The sequence below is a fragment of the Citrus clementina genome, unplaced genomic scaffold (assembly GCF_000493195.1).
Source record: "Citrus clementina cultivar Clemenules unplaced genomic scaffold, Citrus_clementina_v1.0 scaffold_8, whole genome shotgun sequence".
In the NCBI taxonomy this organism is placed as follows: domain Eukaryota; kingdom Viridiplantae; phylum Streptophyta; class Magnoliopsida; order Sapindales; family Rutaceae; genus Citrus; species Citrus x clementina.
Window position 1 is genome coordinate 7,676,180 of NW_006262022.1, and position 24,555 is coordinate 7,700,734.

Here is a 24,555-nt window from a genome sequence, read left to right on the forward strand (position 1 = left end):
TTGGGACTTGTGAAGGTGATGTAAAATCACCATTTTGCTTCTTTGTATATTATCTATTATCTAATAAATAGAGAATTTTTTTTTAGATTTGACTTTTCATCTTCTCATAATTAATTTGATTATATTTAACTCATTTAATAAATAGTAACTTTATTAATATATATCATTTCTCATCTTTTTATATTTTCTACTATCTAAAATATCTAAAATATTGGTAGATATTCTTTGTACTTTTTTTTCTCTTTCTATTTAAATTCAACAATCAACAATACGTAATCATTAATAATAATTAATTATAAGTCTTTTGAAACATTTATTTATTTTATTATGCCACCAATTAAACTTTAGTGGCTTAAAATACATGAATTAATTAACATAGGAAGAGAGGTTCTTTTATTTTCCCTCAACAATGCTACTAAGGCCTAATTTTAATGTCATAATCTCATATTTAATTATGCAACCTTTTGTTGAGTGTCTTTTGGCTTCTTCAAAATTTATTATGCTATCAATTAAACTTTAGTGCCTTAAAATACATCACCTAATTAACATAGGAAGAGAGATTCTTTCATAGAGATTCTTTCATCTTCCCTCAATCTCTCATCTTTTTATATTCTCTATTATCTAAACTATCTAAAATATTGGTGGGTATTCTTTGTACATATATCATAATATGACACTAAAAAAAAATAAAGATAAAAATATATTAATAATAAAGATATCAGTTAATATATAATTATCTAATAAATTGGTTGAAATTAAAAAATATTAAAATAGAAAATAATTCTTAGATTATAAATGATTACTGTTGTGCAAATTTTAATGTACTCGCAAGCGCACGAATCTATTGTAGTATAGATCTATGGTGACGAGTGTCGATCCCACGAGGAGGTGGATTTTAATTGTGTAGAATTAATTTTGTAAATGGGTGATTGGATTTATGGTGGAAATGATTTGGAATATGCTAAAACTTAAATTAAAATGGCGAGGATAAATTCTAAAATTGGTATTGAAATGGTGAGAATAAATTCTAAAATTGGTATTGAAATGGCGAGAATAAATTGACGAGAATTATATTGAAATGACGTACTTGGGTATCTGGATCCGTATCAACATGCATCATGGGCTAAATAATCCGTATTAATGCCAATTAAATCATGAGGGGGGAATCCACACCTCATGAACCACGCTCTAATCAATATGGTGCTAAGGGCTTATCGTGCCAAATAATAATAACCTTGTACTAGAGGGCCGGTGAAACCAAGGCGGTACTAGACAAGATTAGTATTATTTGTCGACGAGAAGTCAAAACATCCACAAAAACTAGAGGGGAAGAGAAAATAAATTTACCAAATAAAGCCCATGACACATGTTGAGACTTCACCTTCAACCCAAGCTTGAAAGAAAATTAGCCACTCATAGTTGAACTAGGAGTAAAATGAGAATTTATTAAAATACGAAGAAAATACAAGATGGAGAGGGAATTACAGAAAACAGAGTCCAAAAATGGATTCAGAGATATCCAATTAGGGGGGAGAGACCCCCTTTTTATAGATACATGGAGTAAATCATGGCCATCGGATTAAAAACAGTTTGGACGCTCAGGATTGCGCCACGTCATCAGTCAACAGTCCACGGTTTGACCACGCGGATGAACAGTAACACGGTTTGACCCGACTTTGAACAGTAACGCGGTTTGACCCGGATGAACAGTAACGCGGTTTGGTTGAAAATAATCCTGTGTGATGCATGCATCGTACGCGAGATTTTTCGTCCACTGATATGCTGCCACGTCACCATCAACAGTACATAAGAATTTTAGTCCAACAGGATCGTGACACCTCATCAGTCAAGGCCACATCATCGGTCAATGCCACGTCATCATCCGTCTATGTGAACAGTGTCGTGAACAGTAACGTATACAGTTCCGTACATGTGAATAGTACCGTTTTTCCTTTTATGCTCCTCCTAAGGTTTTCGACCGTCCTGAGTTCAAAAGTGATGTCCGTTTTGCCGTCTGATCTCTCCTTTATTGTGAAATGACTATAATGCCCCTAAAATACATAAATTACTTAATTAAAATAAAACACACGTAATTAAATCACAAGAATGTTAAATACATAAAAGTAAGGGTTGTTAGTAAGACTTGAAATGTAAAATGACGGCTTTCTCCTTTATAAATATGCATTTTCTAACACTCAACAATTACATGTCTTTTCCTCTTTCTATTTAAATTCAACAATATGTAACCATTAATAATAATTAATTATAAGTCTTGAAACATTCATTTATTTTATTATACAAACAATTAAATTTTAGTGGCTTAAAATATATCAATTAATTAATATCGGAAGGAATGTTCCTTCATCTTCCCTCAACAATGCCATTAGAGCCTAATTTTAATGTCATAATATCATATTTAATTATTCAATCTTTTGTTTAGTACCTTTTGGCTTCTTCAAACTCTATAAATATTAAGTAGTTAAGATTTGTGGCATCATTATTTCTCATCTTTTTTTTATTCTCTATTATCTAATATATTGGTGAAGATTAAAAAAATAATTATATTACAAAATATTAAAAATAGAAAATAATTAATAGATTACAAAAGATTACATGTCTCTTCCTCTTTCTATTTAAATTCAACAATATGTAACCATTAATAATAAATTAATTATTAGTTTTGAAACATTCATTTATTTTATTAAGCCAATAACTAAATTTTAGTAGTTTAAAATACATCAACTAATTAATATAGGAAGGAAAGTTCCTTCATCTTCCCTCACCAATGCCATTAGGACCTAATTTTAATGTCATAATCCCATATTTAATTATGCAACTTTTTATTTAGTGTGTTTCGGCTTCTTCAAACTCTATAAATATTAAGCATTTAAGATTTGTTATGTTTGAGTTTTTTTTAATATTATTTAACCAACATCCTCTTTAGAAATGTTATTGTGTTTTTATTTTTTGACTTATTTAAATTATTAATATTGTGTGCTTCATGAAGTACTCTTTTCTTCATGAGTTAAAAAATGATAAAGATAGTTGGATGATACGGGTTAGGCTTTGTAAGATGTGCGAGTCTGTTAATACCAAGAAAAATAAAGAGTTGATTAGTGTGAACATGATTGTTATTGATGAAAAGATTGTCTACACTTAACTATACACATTAATATATTTTTTTTAATGTTAACAAAAAAATAATAAACTTTCATAAATAACATTAGTTTTATAAGGCTGCGTCATCTTTAAAAAAATAATTCATATTTTTTATCAGTTTTATCGAGTGCAAAGTAATAAAAAAAGATAATACTAAATTTTTTTTTTAAAAACCGCACGAAGTGCGGTTCTATTTCCTAGTTATATAATATAATAAAGATTCATGATACTATCATATGTAAGTTTTAAAGAATTTTTTGTTATAATATAATTTTATTTATGTAGGATTAAAAATTTAGTTTATTATTATATTCTCATTTATTAATTACCAATGATATATACACACACATATTCTTTATAAAATTTAATTTATTATTATATTCTTATTATTAATTACTAATGATATATATACACACACATATTCTTTATAGGAGTAAAGATGATTTAATAGGCACAAGTCTCTATCATATGGTGAGCATTTGGATATGTTTTACAGTTTTATGACTCGTTATGAATAGTATTGAAGTTGTCAATAAACAAAATAGTACTACGTGATAATGCCAATAAAACTAATAACTAGAGACATGTAAATAATACTACAATAAAATTGATATATTGAAGTAATATATCGCAGTAGCACTAGAACATTTCGTACAAAATAAGAATAGTAACATTCAACAAAATATTTCCTTTGTGTATGATCCATGTGAAACAAATCTTCAGTATTTTCGCATATACAACCTTTTAATTAAATAATCTAACATTAAGCATACAATGGAAGAGGAAAAGGGTATCATTTTCATAATTTCGAAATTGCTTTAAAAATTGTAGCATTAGAATTCGCAAAAGTTACTGCAGAAAATTCAATTTTTAGAAAATTTGGTAGAACAAAGAAAGAAATATTAGGGAAGTAAGATATAAATTTATTTTAAGATTAAATTTTATATTAGGAAATAATGGTAATATACTAATAAGGGAGATTGTCAATTTCCCCCCTACAGTAATAAACATATACTATTTTCCTCCCTGTTGTTTTTATAATGGCCAAAAACTCCTATGATAACGTAGGTTTACAATATTACCCTTATTTTCAACTACTCTTTTATTTATATTTATTATAAATTAAATAAATCACAGGAATAGAAACTAAATAAAAAATTAAACATTAAAAACAAGAAATATATGTTTTGATATGAGCAAAAACATTAATAATATTTTTTTGTACTTATTTATTTTGTGAAAATTTTCTTATAATAAATATATAAGAAAATTATTATAAAATGATAAAAGAATTATTATAAGAAAACTTGAATGACAAATAAAAATTTATTATAAGATAAATAATAAAATATTTTGCCTCTACTTCTTACATTTAATTTTAAAATATTACAAAATGTTTATCATAAGAAAATATTCACAAAATAAATAATTACAAGAAAAAATTTTATTATTAATTTTTTTGCTCATATCAAAACGTATATTTTTTATTTTTAATACTTATTTTTTTTATTTAGTTTCTATTCATGTAATTTATTTAATTTATAATAAATGTAAATAAAAGAGTAGTTGAAAATAAGAGTAATATTGTAAACTTAAGCTGTCAGGGAGGTTTTTGATCATTATAAAAACAATAGAGGGACAAATGGTATATGTTGATTACTGTAGGGGAAAATTGATAATCTCCCATACTAATAACTCCAAATGGAGTAAATTTCTTTAAAAAATCAACATTTGTACAACCTGAATTTGAGACATACATTTTGCCTTATTAAAAGAAATTAACAGCAATTGAAAAAGAAATAGATATTATGTTTTTCAAATCATTATTGGTTGTTTTATTACCTTTTCACTTCACTGTATATAGCCTTGATACCAAAGAATTGAAAAGGGTGGAATAGGAAGAGATGAATTTTACATGGCTTGTTATATCGATATTATAGATTGATATAGTTTTCATTCAGGTTAATCATCAAAATATATGTCATCGATATCCTACCTATATGCAATGAAATCTCAAGAAATTTTTGAAATAAGCAGTTGGGTTCGGCAAAAACTAGCCTTTCAAAGTTTATTAAAACTGATTCTAAAAATTTGCTAATAAAAACAATTTAAACTCCTAACTCACGCCCAAAATGCCTTTACTCAGCAATATGTAAATGGAAAAAATGGGCTAGCGGAGATCATGTTTAAAATAAATTTTCAGAAAATCAGCAGAAATTTTTACTGACTATATCCCGTTTATGGGAATTATAGAATGTTCAAAGTCATTAAGAACGCAGCTTCTATACAATTGTCGTAATTGCAAGATACAACTAAACAAACCAAAAGGATAAATTTATGCCGTTAATTCATCGTTTTCTTGTTAATCCATGTACCTTGGAAAGCTAAGGTGTTTGGCTACATTCTACAAGTCATTTTAAAGACAGGGTGGTTTAAAACACGCACGGGAAGAGGGGAAGGAAGCACAAAATTACTGTACAAGCCCTTTAAATGTGGATCCTAACCACGAGTAAGTTCAGTAACCACTCCGAGCTGACTGCTGAGGCTCGCTTTTTTTTAAATGGGAAATTTACACAAATAAAAAAAATGCTAGCAAATGTTACTCCAATTTAAATGCCCATCAATAGAAAATAGATAGGCAGGCAATGATCAGGATTCGATACTACTCTGAGATTGTCCTGAGCTACACTGAATCAATGATTAAGATTTGTACAACATGAGTTTTATGTAGGTCCAATTAATTTCTTGACCTACAAACTCAACGTAACACCGGATCCTTATCCATCCGTCAATAATACAAGTAGAAAGAAGTGAAACCACAAGATTTGAAAGATTTCGGTAGCCACACATGACCATATCAATCTCGTGCGCGGATGCGCTACAAACACATTCCTTACTACCGTGCAATTAATATGTAGTGACACGATATGCGATCGCTGCTTGAGGCCTTGAGCGGTAGATTGTAGGCTTCCGATTTGTGATATCTTGAAGTAGAAATCCGTTCTTGAGAGTCTTGATGGCTTAATGACTTTTAGGTGTAGAAGTATGTTCTTTGGAGTCTTGTTGATATTGATGTTGATGGAAAGTAGCTGTTCAGCAAACTGAAATGGCATTGCTGTGTACGTATGTTATTAATAGCGTGAGGTGTAAGCTTATCTGTTCCTTGCTTTGATAAGTTTATATCATTTCTTCCTTAACCAAACAATGTCTTTCCTAATAGAAAATGGATTTTCAGAAAAATTAACTTAACTGTATAGTTAGTTTCCTTGTTCGAGTCAAATTGGAATTAACCTTTTTTATATTATATATAAAGGATTTCTTCTCATATAACACACAACAAAAATAGTAGTGTACTCTAAACACCTCACTCACAATGGCTGCAATTATCTCAAACTCATCTCTCATTCGAACAAAACCACTAATCTCTTTAAAACCCTCTCACAAGCTTCATCCCAATCATCTCCCCGCATTCTCTCCTCCTTCTCCAGCTGCAGGGCTGAGTTTTGCGGCTAAGAAGGGAAATGAGGTTTTAAAGTTGTCGAAGAACGATAAAAATCCCATCGTCGTAATTGATAATTATGATAGCTTCACTTACAATCTCTGCCAGTATATGGGCGAGCTTGAGCTTGAGCTGAGCCAGGGTTACCACTTTGAGGTATATCGGAATGATGAACTAACTGTGGCGGAGTTAAAACGGAAAAAACCCAGAGGAGTGGTCATATCTCCCGGGCCAGGCGCACCTCAAGAGTCTGGAATATCATTCCGGACTGTTTTGGAACTTGGACCTACTATGCCTCTGTTTTGCATGGGCTTGAAGTGCATTGGAGAGGCTTTGGAGGGAAGATTGTATGTTCTCCTTTTGGTGTCATGCATGGGAAAAGCTCTTGTGTATTACAACGAGAAGGAGGAGGCTGATGGATTGCTTGCTGGACTATCAAATCCTTTCACAGCAGGTAGATATCACGGCCTTGTGATTGAGAAAGATAGCTTTCGTAGTGATGAGCTCGAGGTCACAGCTTGGACTGAAGATGGGCTGATAATGGCTGCTCGTCACAAGAAATATAAGCATCTGCATGGGGTTCAGTTTCATCCGGAGAGCATTCTTACCAGTGAAGGCAAGACAAAATGATACAGAAAAAGGAAGCGGCTGATTCTCAGAATTAGACTAGCAAACTTATTTTAAGACCCAATAAATTAGAATAATTTTTCAATAAACATTATTTATTTTATAGGTAATTCTATGATATCGTGATTAAAATTAGGGCATCAACGCTGTAATAAATACGGACCGATAGATTTAAATGAAAAATCTTTGTCATTAATTTTAAATAAATAGGTAACCTAAATAACAGGTAATTATCCTTTGTTATTTCAAGTTGCATGTTATATTTACGAATCTTATGTGTGATTTAAAAAATTAATGCGTTATTTAACACTTAATGTTGATTTACAAGTTTTTATTTTGTTTACAATTCTGAAAACCAATGTATTACTCCAACATCAATTTTTCACTTTTACATTTGAATTTACTAATTTTATATGTGATTTATAAATTTTTTGTATATTTCACACTTAATGTCAACTTACAAATTTTATATCATTTTTCTACGGTTTTAACTTTTGACAATTCTAAATATCAATTTATCACTCTAACATTAATTTACCCATTTTTCCTTTAATTGATTAGTCTTGTATGTGGTTGTAAAATTTTATTTTATTTCACACTTAATATCAGTTTACAAATTTTATGTCATTTTTTTAATTTTTTCTTTTTTTAAATTTCAAAGACCAATTTATCATTATAACATTAATTTACTCATTTTTCTTTCAATTTACTTGTCCTATGTATGGCTTAATTTTTTTTCATTTTATATTTAATGTCAATTTACAATTTTTTTTATCATTTTTTCAAATTTTATTTTTTTACAATTTTGAAGATTAATTTCATGCTCCAAATGTACGTGACCGTAAATATGTACATGATCTTTACACTTCTTTGCCGTAATTTTTAATGTCAACTTACAAACTTTATATAATTTTTCTACGTTTTTAACTTTTGACAATTTTAAATATCAATTTATCACACTAACATTAATTTATCAATTTTTCCTTTAATTATTAGTCCTATATGTGGTTATAAATTTTTATTTTATTTCACACTTAATATCAGTTTACAAGTTTTATTTTATTGAAAAAAAATCTTACAATTTCAAAGATCAATTTACCATTTTAACATTAATTTACTCATTCTTTTACTTGTCCTGTGTATGGATTAATTTTTTTTCATTTCATATTTAATGTCAATTTACAAGTTTTTTTTATTATTTTTCTAATTATTTTTTTACAAGACTAATTTCCTACTCCAAATGTACGTGACCGTAAATATGTACGTGATCTTTACACATCTATGCCGTAATTTTTAATTTAGCACGTAGTACAGGAGTCCTGGTTTTGCGTTTGTATGGAAAGACAACGGATGTACGTGCCCGTATACATCTCCCATATTAATTCGATCATGATCATGATCATCAGTCGCGGCGTTTTGGTGGCACCCAACCGAAACCTAAATATCAGGGAAAACAAGAAAAAATAGAAACGGTTCTCGTGCAAATTAAGCAACTCTATAAATATTATTATTATTACTTTTATAAATTTTTTTTTGTGTATTATTGTGAAAAAATCAAAGGAATATCAAGAAAGAGATGATGGGATCTTTTCTTTCAAGACCCATTCTGTATGCAACAAACAATTAATCAGAAATTCAATTTTCTTTTATTTTCCTTTTATGTTTTCTTCAATTATCAGAAAGATTAATTTAAGTTAATCGTTTTATTAACTGCATTTTTTTCCCCCACAGAATGGTTTTTGGTTATGCTTACCCTGCATACGAGTGCTTTAAAGCAGTAGAGAAGAACAAGCCAGAAATTGAACAACTCTTGTTTTGGTGCCAATATTGGTATGGATCGATGCTTACACTATTAACTAAGTATGATTATGCAACAATGCTAATTAATTCCTTATAATGAGTCATATTCATGTCCGGACGTCCGGATTGTATTGTAATTTTAGGGTTTTGGTTGCTGTGTTCACAGTTGGTGAGAGGGTGGCTGATACCTTTATCTCATGGTATGCGTATTTTTACGAATATATAACAACACTATTAGTGCAACGTCACGCGACAGTATTGCGTATTAACTTTCATCTACTAATTGATGTTTCCATCCTGAAGGTTACCGATGTACAGTGAAGCTAAGTTGGCATTCTTCATATATCTTTGGTATCCCAAAACAAAGGTAATAAAACTGCATTAATTCATCATCCTTTTCAGTATTCTGTAAAATTTCTGATTGAAATTATTTAAAAAGTTTCAACTTTTAATATGTTCAGGGGACAACTTATGTTTATAATGTTTTATTGCGGCCTTATGTTGCAAAACATGAGAAAGAAATTGATCTTAACTTGTTAAAGCTGAGAATTAAGGCCAGGGAGATAGGTCTTCTGTTTTGGAAGAAGGCTGCCATTTACGGGCAAACAAGGTTTCTTGAGATTTTACAGTACTTCTCTTCTCACTCAGCTTCGCTTCCTCAGTCTGATCAGGTAATTTAACAACATTTTCTAATATATTTTGCAGCCATTTTTCTCAGTAAGAGCCAAAAAAATGTTTTGTTTTAGGAGATTGACACTTTCCCTCTATAATTTTCGATTTTTACCACATACCCACATATAGTTTTCATGATACTACATTACCTCTCCGATAATGTCAAAATTTTTCCAAAAAACTCCTTCAGACGCAAAACAATCGCTCTTTTGTTTTTTGAAGAAGCTTTGACATCAAGAGTAACAGACTAACCAGATATTATGAAAACTGTAGAAAAATAAGTGGAAAAAACACAAAAATTGTAGTTTTTTTTTATTTTATATTAAAATAGGAAGCAAATTAAACTATTTTTTGTTACGCTGCAGCGGCGGCAGCAGCAAGAAGCCACAGAAGAAGCAGGTCATTTGCAAACAAAATCTAAGGCTGCTGCTAAAATGGAAACAATGCCAGTATCATCATCTTTCCACTGTGGCAATTTAATTAATTCCTACAATCAAAAAGCAGTTTCTAGTGGTCAAGCTATCCCGCAATCAAGAAGCTAATGGAGGCCGTTCAGAACTGCAGCAAGCCAATAATAAAGCACTTGTCTAGTTGTCTTGTGCCATTATGCAGTGATTTATATATGTAGGAGATATAAATTTTACACCAATTGATTAATTAATTAGACTCCATTGTGTACTTGCTACCAAATTTGTAATATATATATATATAGATATAGTGACCAGTAGTGACTATATATAGTGACTAGTAGTGACTGGCTAGTTTCAATTAGAAGAAACTGTAACATGCAGTAGTCAATGATACGTTTAAATTGTAACATGTGGTGGCTTAACTAAATTATCTAATCTTCACATGAAGAGAAATAATTAATCAGCAAATTAATCTTTTACACGTTTTGTAATTGCATGCCGATCATTTTTTATAAGGTAATTTAATGGATGCAACCATTTTAGGCACGAGGTTTGAATACACTTACTCCGTGTTAATAAATATGGATTAGGATTCCAGTTGTGTAAGATATTTAGAGATGGCCAACCAGCCAGTACGACGTGGTTAGTCAAAGGACGGCCAACAAGGGCTCGTAGAATACTTTAATAGTCAGTGTAGTTTTTTTTAGTCCATGTATCTTTAGCCAAATTCAATAGAATCAAAAGTTTAAAACTCGAATTCATATTCAATAATAACTTACTATTCACTACTAGAAAAATGGGCTTTACTGACACTAAATTAGTGTCAGTAATTACTTTTCCTGACACTTGTTAATTGTGTCAATAATGCTCCAGCCAGAACACACTGACACTAATTTTTAGTGTCAGCGATTTTTGTGTCAGTAATTCATGTCATTATGGTATCACTAAAATAATGACACGATAGCATTAGTATTTAATGATACTATTTAGATGTCAGTAATTTATGAGACTACAGTATCAAGAGCACACTGACTCAATAACATCAAAAATTATTACTGTCATTTTAAACATTTAGTGTCAGTATTTAGTGATGTTATGATTCTTTTGGTTAATAGTATACTTTGATTTTAATTATATTTTCCTATTTGTTTTACAACTGAAAGAAAACTCAAAATATATTAAATATACAAAATCTCGCAACACAATTGCATAAGAAACATCTCAAATACATCACTTAAATTCATATAATTCAACTACATCATTGTTTGGAAAAGAAAAATATAAGTACTAAATTAAGTCTTGGACAAGCTCTTAACAACCAAGTACTAAGTTAAGATTCAACAAATATTAACCAACAAAAAGAAGCACATAATGTCATTGAACATCCACAAGCAGCTTCATTGTTCTTTTCCCACCTACAAGTACATAAAATCAATTAGTATACCACAAAAAATAATTCTTGGATTTTTGGGAGAAAAAACAATCAGGCCAATTTCAGTGTTCAAAGAGACTAACAAAGAATGGGGCAAAAACAATACATAGCTCTCTTAGTGCAAGCTAATTGTAATAGGTAGTATTGTGAAGAATATTTATCTGCTAAGAATTGAATTTGAGTGGATTTTCCTACAGATCTATACACAACTCAACTTAAGTAGAATACAAAAATAAAAAATAAAAAATCCTAAGGATTAAGAAAGATAAATGGAGATTTATTAGTATACATCCAAAATTAGAAACTCATTAAACAATCCAGGGGTAAAAATTGAGGAATAAGAATATAGCGTATCTCAGGATAAGACCAAAGACATAATAACAGAAACATTTGAGGCAAACCACTACAAAGTTTTTACATAATAACCCAAAGCAAAGCAAACCATTATAAAATTTTTACATAATAACCTAGAAACAAAACAGACGAAAATTGGGCAAGTCCATATCCCAAACCTCTGTTAGGAAAAATGTGTTCAGCAGACTCATGGCTCCAACAATAGAAATTAACCCGCACACAATGAAACAAATTAATTGATATAAAAAACAGTCAAAGACAAAGCCAACTAAGAAGATTAACTAATTTGGAGATTGAATTACATAGTTATTTTTACAAAAATATAGCATAAGCCCATTGTATTTCATAGTAAGCAACTGCAAAAATGCCTAGAGGTAAATTCATAAAGAAACAGTAGATAGAAGAAAAAAAAGACGAGGAAATAAACAGCATGAAACAAACAAATCACCTAACACATCATGGGAATTGACTTGTTAACGTTAAAGAGCAAAATAAAACTTGGCACCTTCATCCAAACAAGAACATACGCTTACCCCTTACAGAGAATGGCTTAGGTTTTTCGTTGGAGTTTGAGGCTGATTTATAAGAATATGAAGAAGAAATGATTGTGGAAGTTTGATAGTGATCAAGGATTGAGTATTGGGCTTAAAATACAAATTGGCAGTGAGGGCTAGTTTTCGATCATAATGTTGAGAGACCACTAATCCCCAATATTTGTACCGTCTCACATAAAAATCCACATTTAATAAACATGAACTAAATCCAGTGTATTGAGTGTTATTATTTAATGGAACATAAAATCTCTGGGTCAAATAATTCTAAAGTTAAACCAACAATAATCCCAAAAGCTAAAGTTGATAAGAAAGGCCCAACAGTATACTTCTATCACACAAAATTTGAAGATAGAAAAAAGAAGGGCCTTTTTTTTTTTTAACTGAAACTGAAAAAAGATTCAGTATTAACAATTCAATAATTTTAACACTGAAAACTTGGTGTTTATATATCCGAATATAATTAAGCCAAAAATTTTAATTTATCACTAAATAGGAAAACAACTAAATAAGCTGCATAGTTTTATTTTCCAATAAATGCTTATAATATTTATACCTATCCTTCATTATTTATTTATTTTTTATAGGAAACAGAGAAATTAGTATTAATAAGAACAATAATTACAAAATGTCAAAAAGGAGTCCACAAAAAAAGGCTATTGAAGTATCACACACCAAGAGAAGAATAAATAGAAAAATAGAAAACACTGAGGCATTCAAACCCTCAACAATAAACTCAACATATCAACTTTAAACAAATAGATTCTTGGCTGTTCTTAGTGACATTAAGAAACAAATCAAAAGAAGGAAACTCCCCAGAAGAACTATAATAAGTGAGAAGACATATTGTAATTCTATCATCAAAGAAAGATAAGCTTAATCATTTTTAATTTTTTCTCAAATATCCAGTAGTACCTTAAGGTAATAGGACAAGATCGCTGAAGTTGTCATGAAGAGTGTAAAGCACTAAATAACAAAAATTATGCTAATAAATAAAACTCAATTTATTTTCTCCCTCAATCAATTGCTTTGAGCTTACTATGAATTCAACTATGAATTTGAGGAAAAAATATAGACCGCAGTTTGCCAACTTCTTGTTCATGAGATTCAGCCGCAGTAAATGCAAACCTCCATTTCTCGTCAAGCATTGTTAACCTCTACGACAAATTGAAGGTAAGAAGATGAACAAAATAAGTGTAATGTGCAGGAAAAAAATGAAGTCTATGGGTACAACAACACTTCAAGATTTTTCAAGTTCTAGTTCATTTAAATAGACATTCCTTGAACTTCAGCAGCAAAGAAAGTACATTATAGCAACAATTTCAATTCATTCCAATCTTTAGAATTTTTTATTTTAAAAAAATAAATTCCTTCAAACTAGTGAAAGGAAAATAAAAGTGTGTTTACAGAAGAAAAATTATGGAATGAATTAATGACCATGCAAGTGAGGAAACACATAAATTTCTGAATAAGAGCGAAACTAATCGTGCAAATGAACAAAGAAAATGTAAGTCTTCAAGTGCTACAACAAGCAAAACTACCTAAAAACAAGCATTTTCTTCTTGAATTAAAGACAAATCATGAACTTTGTGCAATCTCAAAACATTCAGACAAGCATGAACTTAGTTAATTCATATCATAGTCATTGTCTCTATTAAAAATCTTCCAACTGAAAAAAATAAAAAAAATAAACATGTTGGTTTCTATAACATAATTTCCTATCTTTACATGAAACAGAGCAATAAATAACACGTAATAATTATGAAATACACAGCCATTCAATCTATATAATATAGAAATATAGGAAAAAAAGAAAAAAAAATTCAAATTACAATTAAATAAACAAAAAATAGATATGGAAAAGAAATCCCACCAAGACTGCACTACTGGGAGAATTTCTCAACATCTGCAACAACCCAGAAAATTAAATTAACAAAAAACCCCAATAATCATAAGCTAAAATAAAACAAATCTATTAATTAATTTGACAAAGAAAATAAAATATTAAGCCATTACTAGCAGTTAAGCCTTAATCAAGGCAACATGTTTGCCCTTAAAGTCATTGAAAATCTCCTTCACAGGTCTACGTATAAGGTGTGGTATCCCTTCCATAGCAAGAAAATTAACTAATTTCTCAATAATTTTATTCAAATTCAAGAAAATGGGTTTTGAATATTGAACAAAAAAAAGAGAAATTTGACCATAAAAAGAAAAAAAAAATTGATGAAAGAAGCCTCGATTACGGTTTTGGTCCGTTTTTCAATTTGGGAAAAAAAAAGGAAAAAGGGAATAAAAGCCTCACTTAGGGTTTTAGCTTTATATTATCTATTTGAGTTAAATGAACGAATTTGTGAATGGACAGAAAAAAAAGGAAAGAGATCGAGAAGAGAAAAAGGAAAGAGAAAGAGAAAGGCAAGAGACAGTTTTGGGTTTGAGTTTGGGTTAGAGATTTGTGTGTATAAAAGACAGCGAGACGGGGACAATTGCTAAGTTTGGGATATGTTTTACTTTCGTTTTACATGTTTTAAATTCTTAATTTAGTACCTGCAGTGTCGAACCACTTGAACGGAAGTGACAGTGGCAACGGCGTGGGGGTGGGCGCAACCGTGGGGGTTGGGCGCGGCCGTGGACGTGGGCGTTTGGGCCTTGTCATTCGGCATCTTTCACGATAGAGAAGAAGAAGTCAAGAAAGGCAAGGATATTATGCAGCAGCTGCGGCATGGGCTCTATTGCACAATGGAAAAGGGGAATTAGGGTTTGGTTTTTTATATGTTAATATTTTATATAACATTGTAATTCTAACTCAATTTTATGGGGTCCAGTGGTTTGCAATCTAAACGTAAAAGTTTTGAGTTTTAGAAGTCGCAGGTTCGAGTTAAAATCAAAACACATTTTAATGATTTTTTTTAGATCTCTGATGCTGAAGTATCAGTGATCTCTAATATTTAATTTACTGATACATTAGTATTAATAATTTGTGACATTTATTTGTTAAAAGCAGAAAATGGTGCATAGTTAGGTAATTACTGACATTTTTTTCAAAGTGTCAGAAACAAAGTGTCAGTAAAAGTCATTTTTGTAGTAGTGATTATTATTAAAAGAATGTAATATTAACTACTAAATTAGACCTTATGATATTAAAATTCTTTCTAATATTTAACAACAACAATAGCATCAGTAGTAGTAGTAGTAATAATAATAATAAAGTTTTTTTAGGGGTTAACTTAATTTTTAACTTAAACTTATATAGAGTTATAAATCATAGTCCATAATAACATCAATGCATACATTTATAAAATCATAATATTGATAATTTTATTTATTAAAATCATTATACCATTTATTCATTTAATAAATTATAAATATAAAACAATTAGAGCATTTTTTAAATTAAGAATTAAATGAATTTGAAAAAAACTTGTGCTAATAAAATGCTTTAATATATTCAATTTCAAGTTTTATGTAAAACATAAGATCTTAAGTTTATTTTCATTAAAAAAATTTACTTTGATATACTTTGGCCGCATACTAGCCTACCAATGAAATGTACTTATAACAGGCCTTTCCACATGTCATGCTTTATCCCATCTCAGATCGTGTCATGCTTTTAAGGCCTATGTGCCTAAAATTCTCAGTCCAGCCGAGTCCACATGAGTGTTGTACCATACGTCGTACCCTACCAAAATGTGATCGTACCTACTGTACTGCACGGACACGTGCCTCTCGGCCCGTTGGCCATCCCTAAAAATATCCATCGATAATAGATAGATTTAACTATTCTTATATTGTTATCTACTAACTTAGTTATCATTCATATTAAGAAGTAGCTCAAATCAAGTATTTTCTTCGAGGGATATATTAATCCGCAAGGCAAGGAAGGCAGCTGTATTGGTTGTTTTGAAGAGGCTTGAATGGCCTTATAATCCAGAGGTGGAGAAGAAGCACTTGATTGGGATGATGAGAGTGAGAATACAAATGTTAATGATATAGCTCATGCTGGTGATGCAGATTGTAGCTGAAGGAAGATAATGGTGCTTGGTGGACGTTGGAATCTTCTGATGCCGAAGCCACTTCATAACAATTCTATGACTAAGTAAAATTTCCTTACATTTTCTTGGTGGCATTTCGGTTCGAATCAAATCTATCCGAATCCGATTTGATGCCCACCCCTACATGCATGCCTTTATTTTCATAGGAAAAGTCCTAGCCACCTTGCAACAGCTCTTTCAAATTTAATGGTTTTGGTGCCAACTTTGGTGCTAAAGTGAAAAATAATATACTAATTAAATACCCTTTTTTTTTCATAACAACCAATTAGAGATTATTATATTTGAAAATATAAATTTTACTCTATAAAACTCATCAAAATGGCAAAACTATTCTTAATGTTTTTTCTTCTCTCATCTTCTTCCTTCACTCTCTCTCTCTCTCTCTCTTTAAATACATAAAAAACTCTTAACATCAAAAGAAAAAAAAATCTCTTGTACTATTATTATACTCTTATATTAACTTGTTACAATTCTTTCGTTATTTACGCACGAGAAAAATTCACTTCTTCAATCTATAGTCTTTTTACATACGTGTAGTTTTTATTAGATCTATACTTTATAGAGATTAAAAATAAGGGGAAATAAATTATTAATTAGATGGCGTGTTTGTGACAGATTGCAGGTTTAATTTTCGTTTATTTCATCAAAAAGAGCATCATTTTGAATTGAGAAATGATCTAGTTTGCTTTTTGACAGCCGAATTATGGAATCAAGAAGAAGATAGATTGCTTTTTTGCTTGTGGTGGCAATAATTTATTTTTGACGGTGATAATAATCCAGCGAAAAGTCGATTTAGTGGCAGACAAGATGAAGTGGACACTTTTTCTTTTTGAAAGTAACCCATTTTCACTTCTTCTTTTTTTCCCGCAACCCAAAATAGTAGATTGGTAATCTATTATTTTCACTTTATTGCAATCCAAAATGGTAGACGGGTAATCTTTTGAATAATAGATTGGTAATATTTTATTTTCACTTTATTATTTTCAGTCTAGGGGTGTTCAGAATCCAATCTGATCCGCTCAATCCGCTGAATCCGATTCATATAAATCTGATCCGTGAATTGGTGGATTGGATATGGATTGAAAATTTAAAAATCCGCAGTCGATGGATTGGATATAGATTTACTTCTATAAATCCACAGAAATCCGTGAATCCGCAAAATATATATATATATATAATTAAAAAATTATTATAAATTTAATTAAAAAAATAATAAATGTGACATTGCATAGTTACTAAGCACTATAACATATCTTAGCCATTACTCAATAATAATATAAAATAAAAAATAATTAAATAATCAAATATATAAATATAACTTGTAAAAATTGTAAAACAAAATAAAAGCAAAGTCACATGCACTAACAAAAGCAAAGTAACATAACGTCAAGTCACTAACAATTTGCAAATAAAAAACCCAAGCTTCCCCGCCGTCACACACATTAGCAACACTCAATACTAGTTGGATACACTCTTGACAAGAATTTAAAGGACATCGGCCGCGCGATTCCGGCGAGAGCAAGCCATCTTCTTTCCCAAGTCCATCGATCCACTTCACATTCACTGGTTCCAGCTGAACAATTTCACTATCACAACCTTCAAGATCGCCACTCGTACGGCTTCTCTTGGTTCCCATCGTGGATGGTTCCGTAATCACCACTTTTTGACAGGCGCAATAGCCCTGGTGAAGGATCAGACTGTGTTTGGTTTCTGAAACTTCACCATTTCAATTAATTGTGGCTTTATTTGAACAATTAATTTCGGTATTATATTAATGTATTATTGTAACTTTATTTGAACAATTAAGCTTGGTGTGTTATATTTTGAAACTTTGAACGTATTATTGTAGCTATATTTGAATAATTAGTCTCGATGTGTTCTATTTTGAAATTTTGAATGTATTATTTTAGCTTTATTTAAACAATTAATTTATTTAAATTTTATTCAATTTTAAATTTAATTGGTAGCAAAATTATTTTTATATTAGATTTTTTTATTTCATTAGTTGGAGAGAACTAAAAATTTTTAATTCGAAAACTAATGCCCAAAATGTTGGATTGCATATGGATTGAGTCAAATCTGCATCCGATCCGCAGATGTATGGATTGGATATGGATTGAGTCAAATCCGCATCTGATCCGCAGATGTATGGATTGGATTTGGATTGAATTTTATCAATCCGTGGATTGGATTGGATTGAAAAATTATAATCCGCGAAATCATGGATCGGAAATGGATTGATGTCAAATCCGTAAAATCTGATCCGCGAACACCACTACAAGAATTATATTCTTTCGCGACCATATTTTCTGTGACGATATAATTTTTGTCACAGAATGTCACTTTTTATGACCATAGGCAATCTCGTCGCTAAATGTCTTGTTTTTCTGTAACCAAATTAAGTTCATCACAAAAACTCACTTTTTGCGACCAAACACAATTTTCGTCACAAAAGCATTTGCCAATTATATTTACTTTTAATTTATTTGCGACCAAAAACATTGTCGTCACAAATTCTATACTTTCAGCGACCACTTCAAGATTTCGTCGCAAAAAAGAAAGTGATGAAAATAATGTACGACTTCCTTTTTGTGACAACTAAATTTTCGTCTCAAAATATCTACTTTTTGCGACCCCTTTCAAGTTGTCGCAAAAAGTCAAAAGATTTTGGCGGGTAATCTACCGCCAACCAAATAATAAAAAAGATATTTATAATAATTTTTGCGACAAATCATTATTTGGTCGCTAAAAATGAAATATTTTGGCAGAAATTGAACCGCCTTATACAATTAAACTCAATTTGAACAAGTTTTTGCGACCAAATTTAAACGTGGTCGCAAAAGACAAGCATGTTATATATATTTGTATTATTCTTCTCTCTTTCATTTTTATCTCTAAGTTCTCTCACTCTTATAATTCTCATTCCCTTGTTCTCACTCTATCTTCCTAGCTTATTTTCCTTACAAACTTTTTTTTTTGGTTACATAATTTTATTTAATTATCATGTGTAGAAGTTAACTAACCTTTGTGCTTCTTTTTTTTGTAGAAATTAAATATTGAAGATCATATACAAAGAGGTGAAGAAAATCAAGATGCAAGGAGGTGAAGAAAATCAAGAAATTTATGAATAAATATAGTTGTTCCAAATATTACAATGTTATTTGAAGATCATTATGTAATTGTTCCAAGTGTTACAATTATGTAATTGTTCTAAATAATGTAATTTCATTTGCAAAAAATTTTGTGTATTTTTTTTATCAATAATAACTTTTAATTAATTTTTCTACTTTCATGAAGTTGGTTACAATTGTCTTAATTATTAAAGAAAAATTAAATAAATTATAATTTTATAAAATTATAATTAAAACATAATATTATTTTAAATTTTTTACAACCAGCCTTACCTTGAAAATAATTAATCTACGACGAGCTCATCGAAAAAATAAATAAATAAGGAGTGGACAAAGATCAAATTTATTTTTTTACCCTTACCTCCTCCCAGTCTTGAACCCACTACTCGAAAACCACCCCCTCGCAACGAACTCTGAGGCTTATATAAATTCTATTAAATTTGATGCTTGATATATTTGTTTAAAAATTTCTAAAGTAATCTAATTTCAATATAATCCACCATATAGCACGTTTACCTTAGTTCTTCTCTTCTGTTTTGCAGCTAAAGTCTACTTAAAGCTCGGTGCTTGCATTATTTTATTCTTATTGATCAAAGCTGGCGCTAATAAACAGAAAAAAGTAATTAAACGTTCTCCTTCGATCTTGTAATCAAGCCTCCTTGTTTTGCTTATAGCGTACTGAGATCAACTTTGTTAATTGCAGATAAATAGCATGGAAATTTTAGCAGGTATTGCATCAAAGCTTGGAGAATTATTGGTGGATGCTACCGTAAAACAAGCTCGCTATCTGTTCTGTTTCAACAGCATTGTTAAAGAACTTGAGGATAAAGAAACTAATTTGAAGGAGGCACAAGATGGCATCCATGAAAGAGTAGAACAAGAACGACAAATACACCGCGCCATTGACATTGAGAAAGATGTAGAGAAGTGGTTGGCGGATGTAGTCAAAGAAATGGCCGATGTCCAAACTTTGGAAACAAAGATAGCTGAAAAGAAGAGTTGTTTTAATGGATGGTGTCCTAATTGGGGTTTCCGATATTGGATGGGTAGAAAAGCATCAAAGGAGACTCGCAAGTTGTCCGATCTACAAGACCGCGGCAAATTCAACACAGTTGCCCTTCCTAAACCTCTACCATCAGACAAAGAAATGCATATTCCAAGATTTTTTTCTTCTTTTGAGACTACAAAATCGGCTTGTAATCAGATCACTGAAGCACTGAAAAAAGGCAGCACAAAAATGGTGGGATTGCATGGTCTCGGTGGAGTAGGAAAGACAACCCTGGCAAAATTTGTTGGCAATCAACTTCGGCAAGAAAAGATTTTCGATGAGGTGGGGATTGCCACTGTATCTCAGGATCCAGACATAATAAATGTTCAAAGTGAGCTGGTAAAGTGGTTAGGTTGGGAATTAAAGGAGAAAGATGAAGAAGAAAGAGCAGATCGATTGCGCTTGATGTTCTCTGAGAGTAAAGGCCGCAAGATACTCATAATCCTTGATGATGTCTGGAAAGAGCTCGACTTGGAGACAGTAGGTATTCCCGCCAATTGCTGCAAAATCCTTCTAACTACTCGCCTGCAGCAAGTTTGTGATCGCATGGGTTGTGACACGCGGATTAAACTAGATGCTCTAGACCAAGCAGAAGGATTGGATTTACTAAGAGAGCATGCCGGCATTGACGTTGCTGATACAACCTTGACTGATGTTTCAAAACGAGTTGCTGATGAATGTAAGGGGCTGCCTTTAGCTATTAAAGTTGTTGGAAGTGCACTAACAGGAAGAAACGCTGATGAATGGAATGTAGCACTAGATAAACTACAAAATGCAAAACTCGATAAGATAGAAGGTATTGATAAGGATTCCCTGGGCGTTTACGGTTGTCTCAAATTTAGTTATGATTATTTGAATGGTGAGGATTCCAGGTCATGCTTCTTGTTGTGTTCGCTGTTTCCAGAAGATTATAAGATAGATTTGGAGGATTTGCTTGGATATGCAGTGGGGTTGGTTTGGTATCAAGCTGAGTCAATCGAAAAAGCCAGAAGCCTACTGCGTGGAACGATTAAAGGACTCAAAGATTCTTCATTGTTGTTAGACATTGATGATGACGGATTTGTGAAAATGCATGACATAGTTCGCGATGTAGCCATATGGATAGGCAAAGTGGAGAAGAAATATTTTACTAGTAAAGTTGGCATTGGATTGGCGGAATGGGCAGTGGAAGAAGGCCTAGAACAATACAGAGGAATCTCTTTGGTGGGAAATGAAAAAGTAGAGCTTCCTAGCGGTTTGGTATGCCCTAGCCTTCATATTTTGCGACTGGAGAATACTCTATATGGCAACAAATTGCAAGTTCCGGAACATTTTTTTAAAGAGATGTCAGCACTGAAAGTTGTTACTATAATAGGTGGAGTCCTTTCAGTTAAATCACTTCAATTCCTCGCCAATAACCTTCGAGTTCTGCAGTTGATTCGATGTGATGTGAGCGACGCGTCTTTTCTTGGAAAGTTGAAGAGACTTCAAATTCTCTGTCTCCAGCGGTCTGCCATTGAAATTCCAAATGGATTGGGGGATGAACTTAGTAGATTGAAACTTCTGTATATTGATACTTGCTCCATTTCTCCCATTACGATAAATAAATTTCCTCAATTAGAAGAATTTTATGGTGTGATAAAAAATTGGGAGGTTGAAGGGATGAGTTCATAAGAAAGTTACGCTAGGTGTGCTGAGTCGGACTCCCAATCCGACGAGTCGGACTCCCAACCCGACGGATCCGTTGTATGTCTTCCAAAAGACTTTTCATTTCCGAAATTACAAAGGTATGACATCAATAAAGCTGACAGCAATGATTGTACAATTTATAGAGGGAGAAGGAGCTTATACATTAAGAATAACCATCCTAAAGCAACACTAGTTATTTTTTCAGCATAGTATCCAGAATTGGAAAATCTTTATCTAAATAGGGTAAGAGGTTGTCATAATATTGTGCCAAGCATAGATGAAAGGGGATTAAATGAGTTGACTATTCTTCATGTCACCGATTGTAAAGATTTGGAATGCATAATGGATGCCTCTAAGTCGCCGCATCGAAAGAGTGGGAATCCTGTGATGCTCTCAAGATTAGCAAGGTTATATATCTCAAAATTACCAGAACTGAAGTGGATATGGAAGGCGCCCACCCAACATGTGATCAGCCTCCAATCTCTTACAGAATTGAGTGTGTCAGAGTGCAACAACTTGACTTATATCTTCACGTTGTCACTGGCTCGAAATCTGTTGCAATTGAAGGAGTTAGCTGTTTTTAATTGTCGGGGATTAGAGCAAATCATTGATGAGTATGAGGATGAGGATCATCTCCAACCTGTATGTTTCCCAAAACTCACATGGATCGTTGTCCGTTATTGCCCCAAACTAAAGCATCTATTTCATATCAGCGTAGCTCTAAGTCTTCAAAAACTGAAGCAACTATACATAGTAGGTAATGATGAATTAGAAGAAGTATTCTGCCATAAAGATGGAGCAGACGTCACGGATTACAATGAAATTGTTATGAATGAACTTCGGCACTTGATACTGGAAGACTTACCAAACCTCACCAACTTTTGGCCTGCGGGTTATAAGATCCCATTTCCATCTGCATCCTATGGAGCTGTTGTTCGTAATTGTCCCAAGCTTAAGTGGAAATTCATAAGGAGAAGATGATTCCGAGAATTCTGGAGCAGAGGTAATTCTTGAGAACTTTAAATTAATTGACTCTATACATAGTTGGTTCATGTTTTCGTTTGTGATAGCTAATTGATCTATCCTAAAATCAAAATTTCTCTTTCAATATATATATGTGTTATATTATAATTTTCTCTGTTTGTTTTTTTTTTTTATCATTTTATTCATCATTCAATCGTATTTAATGCCCAATTTATTGGTTGGATATATAGGCACAGCAAACTACAGACGAGGCAGATGCCAGCCAAGAGAGGAAGACGCCAGCGAAGAAAAAGATGGCAGCAAACATGAATGATTTCAAAAAATTCCAAAAATCCCAAAAAAAAAAAAAACACATTTCAGCATGTTCAGTTCGCACAAGAAGCTAATAATAAGCTTTGTTCTATACTTGTTTAATATTTCGTGCGTGCTCAAATTGTGAAGAATAAAGTTTCAAGGCTTTGTTGTGTGTATCTCAAGATTTATTCAACTTTAAAATTCACCTGTTCCGTTTGTGATCATTATTTCTTCAATTGTTGAAATTTTGATAAAATTGCTGGCTAAATTGATGGCCTTTTCGATGGGCATTAATTGTGCCAATTTAGTAGTTGCACGCATTTTCTAGACGGCGAAGAAAGTGTGTAATGTTGTGACAGTAATAATTTTTATTTTTTAAAATAAAGTGTGTGATGTTGTGACAGCAATAATTTTTAGTAGTAGCACGCATTTTCTACACACACCCCAGCAGTGACTGTGTATCGTGACTGGTAGTGACTGGCTTATTTGAAAAAATAACACTAAGCGTACCCTTATTTCATCCCGCCTTCCGCAAATTCCGGCCATGCATTCTATTTTCGTAGGTGAACATTTTACAGCGGTAATGATCAGATTTCTTTCCCCTATATCGTGTAGCATTTAATGCAAGTAGCTGAGAAGGCCCAGCCCAGGCGCTCTTGACAACGCAAAAGTCGTCTAAAACAACAAAATATTTTGTTGATCTTTTACTTTTCTTCATTAAAAGTATACAATTTATTTTCACCAAATCCAAGAGCGTGTCAGAAAAATGATGTCCCAAAAAATGACTTATCATACTGAGAAATATTTATTCAAGGTTGAAACATATTTACTTGGGGAGCATAATAAAAATAGATGCATATAACAGCTAATAGGATCG

General features: G+C 31.5%; 1 protein-coding gene and 2 pseudogenes across 1 annotated transcript; all 3 read left to right on the plus strand.

The window, feature by feature from the left end:
- Positions 1-6,532: 6,532 nt before the first annotated feature.
- Positions 6,533-7,337, plus strand: LOC18034954 (annotated as a pseudogene).
- A 1,524-nt stretch (positions 7,338-8,861) lies between these two features.
- On the plus strand, positions 8,862-10,299 carry LOC18033823 (putative HVA22-like protein g). The gene is made up of 6 exons (XM_024179736.1): positions 8,862-8,893; positions 9,017-9,115; positions 9,229-9,285; positions 9,389-9,452; positions 9,547-9,756; positions 10,123-10,299. The coding sequence occupies exons 1-6, from the start codon at positions 8,862-8,864 to the stop codon at positions 10,297-10,299; spliced, it is 639 nt and encodes a 212-aa protein (XP_024035504.1).
- Positions 10,300-20,396: 10,097 nt separating this feature from the next.
- Positions 20,397-23,454, plus strand: LOC112096204 (annotated as a pseudogene).
- The last annotated feature ends 1,101 nt before the right edge of the window (positions 23,455-24,555 follow it).